Source organism: Heteronotia binoei, chromosome 5 (assembly GCF_032191835.1).
Source record: "Heteronotia binoei isolate CCM8104 ecotype False Entrance Well chromosome 5, APGP_CSIRO_Hbin_v1, whole genome shotgun sequence".
Classification (NCBI taxonomy): domain Eukaryota; kingdom Metazoa; phylum Chordata; class Lepidosauria; order Squamata; family Gekkonidae; genus Heteronotia; species Heteronotia binoei.
Window position 1 is genome coordinate 111039346 of NC_083227.1, and position 10683 is coordinate 111050028.

Below are 10683 nucleotides of genomic sequence, written 5' to 3' on the forward strand. Positions count from 1 at the left end.
TTGGCTAAACAAAACAATACATCTTCTCCAAACAATCTGGCATATATGCTTATAGGCACAAGGTTTCCAACAAGTCACATACCTGAAGATCTGGCTGAGAATCTTTGCTAGATTTTCCTTCTGCAAAAGCCTTGCCATGTTCATAGTCAAATAGTTGACTTCCTGGCAGCCGATGATCCACATCCCGATATTCAATGCCCCTGTAGTCTGTATCCTGTCTTCCAAGGAAATCCAAGTCACCTTTTTCCTTTGGTACAAGACCAGAAGTTTCGGGTGTTTGCTGTTCACCCACAGAAAACTCCTGATTGCTAGCAAAGGCCTGAGGTGGGTTATCTTGGTCCTGAAGAAGAGGACCACAGCTACTTTGGAACTCTTGTGAAGACTCAGTCTCAGGATTCTTTTTTTGTGATTCTTCTTCTCCAGTTCTTGGCTCTGAATGTGAAAACTTCTCTTTTGGAGCAAAGGAAGACCTTTCCCTAATAACATGTACAGCCTCGTCAATCTTGCCTTCTCTCTCTGTTATGGGTACTGCAGGTTGACTCTGCTGGTAGTCTACACCATCAGGGTCCACAGGAGGCATATCTCTGTCTGTGAAATCCACAGTAGGTGGCACATCCCTGCCCCTAAAATCTCTATCGGCCTGAGATTTTGGCCTATTTCTAAAGTTTGAATGGGATGCATCCCTGTTTCTGAAGTCTAGGTCAGCTGTACCCATACTCCTCAAGTCTGTATCAGGCATATCTCTTTTCCTAAAATCTGAATATGGCTGCTCTCTGCCCCTGTAATCTTGCTCAGGCATCTCTCTAGTCCTGAAGTGTGAGTGAGATCCATCTCTGTTTCTCAAATCTAAATCAAATGGTCCCCTGCCACGAAAATCTGATGGAGCATCTTCTCTGCCCCTGTAGTTCATAGTGTGTGTTTCTCTATCCCTGTAATTCATATGGAATGCATCCCTACTCCTATAATCCATGGGAGGAACTTCTCCACTATATTCCATAGACTGCCCTTCCCTATCCTGGAAATCTCCTGGATACATATCCCTGCCTCTAAAGTCTGGAAGGAGTGGCACCCTACCTCTGAAATCCAAGTGTGAATCATCTCTGTTCTGGAAGTCAGAAGATAGATAATCTCTGCCTCCAAAATCATGTAAGTGACCCTCCCCACCTCTGAAGTCACTATGAGGTCCATCTCTACCTCCATAGCTGAAAGCAGGTTCCTCTCTGTTGGCAAATTGAGGATTGAGGATGCCTGGGAGTCCCTGGATATCATAAGGAAGTGATTCTCTGCCAGAGAAGTTGCCAGAGTGTCTTTCTTGAGCAAGACTATCAAGGGGAGGAGAATAGTCCCTGTTCCACCCGGGAGCAAACCTTTCTTCTTGGCTCCCACTGTAGAAATAAAGACAGTATTATTCATAATGTCTTTTGAGTTTGCAATCTACACATCAGCATGTTCTTCTCTAAACTTTTACTGAGTTGTTTAACAGTAAGATCCACAGAAGAAATTGATGTCTGGTAGTTTAAGAGGTGGTAGTATACGACAGGCGTAATAAGCAAACTTGCGCATTCCCATTTCACCATAATTCCCAGAAGAACTCAATATGGAAAACCTGAAATATTAATGCATTAGTGAAGGTAGCAATCTACATAATCTCACATTACATATACATGGCATGTGCCACAATATACCTAACTGGGATGCCATCAAGCTTCTTCAAGAAATGAATTTGAATTGCCTCCTCCTACAATCAATCCAGATAAAAGATTCGTATTCCTGTATTATTATTTTTTAAAAAAAGAGACAGATACAGGCAGCATTGTTGGTGCAAACAAATATTACACCAATTTCAGCTGTCAAAGACAAGGAGAGTGGAATGAGAGAGTTTCTTACCCACTATCATTAAATAATATTGCCCAATCTGGGTTTCATTAATTCTTTATCTACATCTCTCCCATCCATGTGCGTGTTTTAAAATATTCAGACTAATGAAGAATTCTATACTGACTTTTACTATCTAGTGAAGACTCCAGGCCGTAGTGGACAGTTTATTGAATCTATCAACTCAGCATGCTGCATAGTGAAAACAATGTACAGTGTTGGGAACTGTTTGAAAAAGTATTGGAAATAATAGTTCCAATATCTTAATAGCTTACACAGATCTACATTATGTCTGCATTTGAAATACCATTAATAAAAAAAAAGTCATGAAACAAGAAATTGTGTTTGAAAAGGCAACAAACATTACCAAGGAACTAGAGTGCTTTTCCTACAAAGCAAAGGTAAAACTTTTTTCTTATTTCATTTTTGGAAAAGGGAAAGATATATTTATACAATTTTGAAAGGAACAAAGACTTATTTTGTTGGTGCTAGAACCTGATTAATTTTCTGGTTTAAGACAGACAAAAGAAATGGTTTTGTGCAATACATGATTCCAAATTCACAGCAAGAGGACATCTAAACAGCCACTCTAGCTTTTTTTTAAAAAAAAAAGAGAGAGAAGGGAGTGGCCAATTCACAGGTGAGTAAACATCACCTTCATGTCCAGAGGAGATATAACTTTGGAACAAGAGCTTACCGGAGATGGCAAGTGCTCTCAAGCCTGCATGTGGCTTCCAGTAGCATATGGCTAGCCACTATGGGAATAAGACTGCTGGTCTAAATGAAGCCTTGCTCTGATCAGAACAACCCCGTGTTATTCGTTCTATATTCCCTACAGTTCATTTTACACCCAAAATGTTAAGTAGCTGAACCTGGAAAATAGGTGCACAGTTGTTTTTGATGATTTCCCATATTTTTAGCATGCTTAGTATGAATCCATGAATTCATAACTATCAGGCAATCTGATTAATAGTTATTAAGCATAACCATCATTTTACATTCCTATGTAATTATTTATTGGCCAGGATACAAACACCTGTATGAATAAGCCAAAAGCTTAAACATGTACACAATGGTCATGGGTGACTTTTCTTTCTGTTGTTGGCATTTCAGGTCTCGTGGAATGCGGCTTGGGAGACCATAACATGGGGAACTATTGTTAAGAGAAGAAAGCTGGAAAGCCCCTGTGTACAATGCCAAACACTGCCAATAGTGATGTGAATTCCATCTCTTGGCAGTAACTACTAACTGGGGCAAGTTATCAACATTATGCCTCTTACCAACATTGTCTGTATCAAAAAGATTGCTCAAAGTAAATCAGACTTCAGTGCAATTTTAAATCATTTTACTTAATGATGATCATGTAGCAGACAAAACACACCTGTAAATTCCTGAAAAATTAGAGTAATTTTTTTAACTTACTAAATGATTTAATGAGCCATAAAAATCTCAATGTCTTTATTTAGATTCTAGTAGCACATTAGACCAACAAGATTTTGGGGATATAAGCTTTTGAGAGCTTCATCAGATATATCCAAAAAATGCTGTTGGTTTCTAAAGAGCTACTGGATTCAAATCTATCCCTTCTACTTCAAACCACTATGGTTACCTTCTGAAACCATACTTATTTAAGATATTTCTATGCTGCCTCTTCAGAGTCCTGCTTGAAGCAGCTTACAATTAAAACAATGCTATAATATTAAAAACAAGATCCATTTTTCCCCATTTACTAATGCAATTACCATGCTCTGTATCATTTTAATAATAACCTCCCGAAGTTTCATACTCTGGAAATTTTTAATGGCATCCGACACAAGAACAAAACAGCATAAATATGACAAACAAGAACTTAGGCAGATCATGAGAAGGAGGGCAGGAAGGGCTGTATCAATGCTTAGTTCGCGTGGACCTTTCTTACACACCCAAAGAAATGCTGTTTGCCACTTCGGGTCAGGCAGCAATTTTTCTCCAGGCCCTATTTTGCCAGGGATCCTAGAGGGGTTTTTTTGGGGGGGGGGGGCAATCTTCTGGGCATAGAGCAGGTGTCTCTGGGTGTGTGTGGGGAGGAAGTATTTGTGAATTTCCTGCATTTCGCAGGGGGTTGGATTAGATGACCCTGGAAGTCCCTTCCAACTCTATAATTTTAAGAAAAGACCCAATTTCTTTAAATCTTTCCTAATTTTCTGTTAGATATTGATCCAAGACAATTAATAACTGATGCTGTACTGCAGAGCACTTACTCACAGGATCAGTAAGCATCATCTGGATGGCTACTGCACACATATCAGAGAAGTCCCTTAGCAACTGGAGCCTCTGATGGAGGTAGAACCACAGACTCTGGCATCTATGCTGCTCACCATCACTGCATGTTTCTGTTTAGCAACTATGCAGGTGGTGATTCCACAAGGTGATCTGGGAACAGCACCAATACATTTCCTGCCATTCTGCTCAGTCATCAGGTGCAGCCCAAATTGTGGAGCATCCTGCCTTAGGCAATCATCCAGGGATGCTGCCCTGCTCCCATGCATGTTGTGCAAGGGACAGCTCCACCTGTCCCCCCATGGACCCTGCGAACAGTTTGCAAAGGTAAAGAACTATTCTAGATAGAGGGCGCTGGGAACCCAATGCACTGGATCTCATAGCTTGCTGTTCAACAAAGTTTGGAGTGTTCTACAACCCTGTCTACCTGCTCACACTGAGATTGCTGCTGTTGGACTTTTTGGTGCCTGTGGACTTCTGTTAAACACTCACATGGAGCTGCTTCTATACTGAATCAGATCCTTAGTTCATCACAGTTGACATTGTCTACTGAGACTGGCAGCACTTCTCCAAGATAGTTTAGGCGCCTACTGATATTCTTTAACTAGAGATGCAAGGGATTGAACCAGGAACCTTCTTGTATGCCAAGCAGATGCTCTGCCACTGAGCCACACCCCCTCCAAAGAGGTAGTTGCTGGGCTAAAATTAACACTGTAAATTTCTCTTTATGTTCATCATTAAATAACTTCCGTTTTTAAAAGCATTAAGGTCTACAATGTATCTCCTTTAAAAGGTATTTTCAGAACAACATTGGTAAAAGGCATAATATCTTCTGAACACAGAAATAGTAACTATTTATCATATTTATAAAATAAAACAAAGCAATAACACCTGCATAACAAATATGGAACTAATGCATAAAATAACACAATATAAAACAATACCACTTAATCTTACTAAAAATTAGAAATGAACTCTGGTGAAGACAACAGATCTAATGAGACTTCAAACCATTAACAACAATTTTCAGTAATTGCTCCCCCTCACCCGCCCTCAAAAAAAAAAACCTTTAAAAGTCTGAGCAACCTTTTAAAATTTTGAAAAGTTACAAAATTTGGCAGAAGTCTGAACGTTACCACTGCTACGGCAACTTTTTTTTTAGTTTTCAGTCAAATAACATGCTCCATCATACAGAGATGAACTAAACATGTAAATATTATGAAGGGGAGGGGGCGTTCTGCAAACAGATGTTATACCTGACCACCTGTAAGAATTTCCACTAAACTAATAGCCATTACTTCCCTCTGCATCTCACACTTTTCTGCGCCATGCACCAAAAAAGGCTCTGTGAAAAAAAAAACCTCGGATTCTGGGAAAATACTTTACTGATTACATGTTCTGTTGGTGGGAAACATGAATGGATGCCATTCTGCTCAGTCTGCCATTTCCTGCCATTCTGCTCAGTCATCAGGTGCAACCAAAAAGGCACCATCATCTGAGTATGATTCTGAAATATGGGGCAGAAAGAAGCAAGCTTATGTCACCTGAAATCACCTTTTGAAGCCCTAAAGCCAGCTTCTCAAGGTAGTGTCAGTGACCACACTAATTCTGGAATCCAACAGGCTGGGCAGAAAGATGCACAAGCACAGAAATTTCAGAGACACACAGAAAAGCAAAACCACTATCAAGTAAGGAACATTTTTAACACAGCATAAAAGCATATTATTAGCTCAAATTGCTTATTAGGATACCTACAAAGGAGAATTTATCACATACTTTTGGTCTGATGCTTGGCTGTTCAGTCTGTTATCAACTATTATATTTAGTAAGGTATACAAAGCAGAGATGTTCCACTGTGCATAAGGTAAATCTAAAACACAGAAGTCCAAGTATTATTAAAAACAATGCATTTCTTATGGAAATACTTACCGGAAGGGACCCACTCTGTTAGCTGGTCGAGAATTTCCCCACATTTTGTCTGTTCTACACAACCAGAAAACTGAGTTCTTTTGTCGTTAACCTGCAGAATCTATGAGAAACAAAATCATATTTTAATGTACCATTCATTTTAACCATCCATTTCCAACAAAAGACTTAAGTGCAACTTTTTAGTATTTCTCCCAAAGAGCCTTGCATTCAGAAGATCAAAGCTTATTGGTGGTCCCTGGCCCAAAAGATATCCAGCTGTCCTCAACCAGAGCTAAGGCCTTCTTGACCTTGCCTCTGGCTTTGTGGAACTCTCTACCTGGTGACACCCACACCATGCAGGATCTAGTTCAATTCCACAGGGCATGTAAAACAGAAATGTTCCACCAGGCCTATGGCTGAGGACTGCAACAGCGCACATTGTGGTTCTCACTACGGCCTCCTCCATGACTGGCCCCTGATCCACCTGGGGGAGGGAATGAACTGCTTTTTAAGCCACTGATTAATGCTGCTGAATTTCACTGGTAATGTGTTGGTTTTATTTGCAATTTCCAATTCATTTATTGTATATTTTCACCTGTAGTATACCACCCCTGAGCCCTTCAGGGAAGGGCTGTCTATATATTTAATACATAGTTCAGACCTTTATTGGCATAAGAGCAATAATGATTCACAATCAAAAGTAGGTACAAAGGCCTGAACTATAGTAAGAACAATATATAATCAATTAAAATAGCAGCCAATAATACTAATCAAAAGTAGACACCCAGCAACTAAAATACAGTAGTATGCCTAGATTTAATTGTATAGGCTTCTACTAAGAAGTTCACAACACCTGTAGTAATATGGGGATTAACATCTTCTAAAAGGTAGGATAGAATTTTCCTTTTAGTAAATACATTGTGTTGGAGATATTCAGCTAAAAATTGTCTACATTGTGAGGCCAGGAGAGGACATTCTAAAATAATATGGGATATAGAATCAAGGACTCCTAAATCACATGGGTATAATTTATTTTGGAGAGGTATCTGTCTAAACCTACCATAGAGAACTGTTGATGGGAAGGCATTTTAATGCACCAAAGTAAAAGTCCGACGATGGAATGGGGAGTCTAAAGTAAAAAAATAATGGGGTATCTTCCCATGTCTTTGGGGTATACCTAGATCGGCTGCAGAGCAAACAGGGGAATGTGAGGGGAACACTTTTTGGAATTTGTGATCCATAAGCCTTAGTTGGATTGTTCTTAAAATATATAATTCGTCACATAAGAAAAGAGTGTCTACCTCAATACCGTTTTTGTAGTTTGTGGGTAAATGTAGAGAGCCAAGTAATGCTATGCCTGTCTTTCATCAGGTAGTATAATAAACTTCCTGAATCCATTCTGAAATGAATTTTTAACCAGAACTTAAAAGCCATAATCCAGACTCTGGTTTCTAGAAGGTGTAAACCTAGCTCTGCACAAATGGATGAGTAGGGGACACATTTGGGAGCACCTAAAATCTGATGGCAGAATGATTGCACATTCTCCACGCAGGGACTAAAGGCTCCAATCAAAAAAGGTATTCCATACAGCAACTAATAAATAACAATATAATCTGAATTGAAAAGTATAATTTTAAAGTTCAGCAGCTGGCCAGTCTGTTGGGGGGGGGGAGTACCTTTTTTTTGCCTATTATGACTACATTTTCCCAGTTGCCACCAGTAGTCAAATAGCCCAAGGCATTCAAAGCTATATATTTCATTAGAACAACTAAATCAATGATTTGGCTCAAATAGCCTTACCACCTGTATCATCTTCTGGATCAAGAAATACTACTGGATAATTTTTTTCTGTCCGACAACCCACATTAGATCATGGCAAATGACCTTACAGGTCAACAAGCTCCTGAGCTGTACTTCACCAAAACTCCCTAAAACAAAAAATTCTCCATTTGCGGATTATACCTTTGTGACTTAATCACTGCCAGAGGTAATCATTCACACTTGTGCACAACATTCACACTCAAGTAATTCCAATCCAATTTCACACACAGCTCAAAGGGAAGCCAAAAGCAACCAAATTGTAAAATATCTGCCTTGGGGGAAAAAAGCACAAGAAGTGACAAACCAATACATAAGGTGAACTGAATGAGGAAAATACAACAAATAGATTATCATCTATTCACCTGCTCATCAACTGCATAAAATATACGGATACTTCACCCTAGTCCTTCTGTTCTATACTCCCCACCTCCCCCTCATGGTAAGCCAATGTACATAAATCCTATGAAGAAGTACTGTTCTTTGCAACACCTTTGTGCTCTTTGAACTAAACACTTAATGCAACAACAGCTAGCCCCACTGCATAACCACTGTTTCTAAGTCTTAAGAACTATTATCCAATTAAGGAAATGTTAATCAACCAATGATACAAGCTTTAATCAACAGGTCAAGTACAGCTGCATAACAATAATTTTGAAGAACAAAAGCACATACTGTTTTAAAATACTTCTTTGCATACTTCTTTAAAGCTCCCAGATGCTCTCACGGCAACTACTGCCACCTATGGGAAGTCATCCTACTTACTGTGGCCCACTTGCTATTGCAGGGGCGGCCAAACTGTGACTCAGGAGCCATATGTGGCTCTCGCACACATGTTGTGTGGTTCTCAAAGCCCTCGTTGGCTAGTTTGGAGAAGGCATCTGCCTCTTTAAATCACTTCTCCAAACCAAGCCAGCGGCATTTAAAGTTGCTTTCTTTCCACCTCTCTCCCCCTCCCCATCTATTTGCCTTCCTTCCTTCAAAATCTGACATTCATGTCTTGAAGCTCTCAAACATCTGGTGTTTATTCTATGTGGTTCTGATGTTAGGCAAGTTTGGCCACCCCTGTGCTATTGACTACTAGAGCCCGGGCCATCTCCACTGTGGCTCCTGCGCTGTGCAACAGTCTCCCTAAAGATGTGAGAAGAGTCACTGCAGATCTTTAGAAGGTGCTGCAGGGCTTGCTTGTTTGCCAGGGCTTTTGAGGGTATACAAATGGCAAGCAACTTTTAGTGGGTGGATCTGGGAGCTTTAACTTGGTTTTAATCTGCCATGTTTTAATTATCACTTGCGAGCAACAATGGACCAAAAGGGAATGCATGGTATAAGTATTTTAATAAATAAAAATGTATGTATTTTAAAGGCACCACCTTAAAATATGTAAACCACCCTTCTCTCACACAAAGTTCTAAGCTTATGTCTGCTGGCTACATTTGCATACATGTTTGCACTAAAAATAATAAGCATGTTTAAAGTTTGCTGCCCAATTAATTAAAAAAAAATCTGGGTAGTTAGAACTGAATGAAAAATAAGTTCCGCATTATGCTCTAAGACCATCTGATACAATGGCTTTTACACTCAGTCAGATTACAGCCACTGTGCTGAAGTGGTTCAGCCTACACTCAGTCAGATTACAGCCACTGTGCTGAAGTGGTTCAGCCTAGAAACCGGGAGACCCAGTCCGAATCCCTACTCTGCCATGGGGTTTTGCTGACTTAGAGGCCAGTCACACTCTCAGTCTAACCTACTACCAGAGTTGCTGTGAGAATGAGAAAAAAAACAAACAATGTAAGCTGCTTCAGGTCTCCACTGGGGGGAGGGAGTATAAACAAAATAAATAAATAAAATGAATGAATGAATATATTTGCATAATTATGTACTCCTACTGTCTGGAGTTTGCATTATTTCACTATAATGTTACTTTAAATACTATCTTGTTCCACCATAACATACATATGGATGAAATTTAATGATGCAAGAAACTGCCTTAAAATGCCTGCTACACACCTTGTCTGCTCCAGTATATCAACAGCAGCACTCCAACAACTACCATTGCCCTCAGTGATATAAAAAACCGCTTAATTAAAAACGCTCCTCGATATTTCTACATTAAAAAAAACATTACCTGGCTCTATTCTGTACTCTTCCCCACCTCCCATACTTCTGTATATATACATCAACTAAGCATATGCTTCGCGATGGAGTAGGCTCTGCCTCACAAAGCATAAGGCATAAGTAGGCTCTAAGGCACCCCGAGCCAGACAAGCGAATCACGGCCTTTTACTCACTTCCCACAAGCCCGCAACTAACGGAGCTTCAGCAGCAATAGCAGACTTCCACCACCATCACTACAGGCCCCGGCTCCGCCTCCCCTCCGGCTGCGTGCGTGTCTCCAGGCCTCCTTTCCACAAAAAAAGGCGCACCGAATTTCCCCACGCCCAAATCGTGCTAGCGCTGTGGGCCGCCAAGATACCTACAATTGACCACTCCACCCGCCGCCGCCGCCCCCCCCCCACGGTGGCCTCCCAGTTCCGAGCGCGCTTCCCAAATGTCGCAACGCCCAGGAGGGATAAAGAACTCCCTCCCCCACCCCAGAAGACGGGATATGGGGCGGTAGCAGGAACACAGCGTCGAGGGCGGAACCCTCCTCGCGCAGGAAAAGATTCTTACCGCACACAAAAAATTATCGGCGGTGGCGGCAACACAGCCCGGCCTGAAGAAAGCCGCACCACCCACGAAGAGGAAACCGGAAACTCCTGTAACGCTAACCCATGTGACCCTCAACCCCGGTGCGCAAGCGCAAGATGGTCACTCCTGTGGATT

The 10683-nt window shown here is 40.8% G+C and overlaps 1 protein-coding gene across 2 annotated transcripts in view; it reads right to left on the reverse strand.

Annotated features, from left to right (window-relative positions):
* The window catches only part of RBM6 (RNA binding motif protein 6), a 92710-nt gene extending 82027 nt beyond the window's left edge, over positions 1–10683 (reverse strand). Inside the window, exons 1-3 of one of the 2 annotated variants that reach the window (XM_060240075.1) lie at positions 10531–10683; positions 6064–6163; positions 83–1385 (exon numbers count right to left, since the gene is read on the reverse strand). In XM_060240075.1, the coding sequence (XP_060096058.1) occupies positions 83–1385; positions 6064–6107 (1347 nt within the window). In that variant the 5' untranslated portion in view covers positions 6108–6163; positions 10531–10683. Of the gene's footprint in view, positions 1–82; positions 1386–6063; positions 6181–10530 lie in introns of those variants that run through there. The other variant, XM_060240077.1, reaches the window with a different exon arrangement.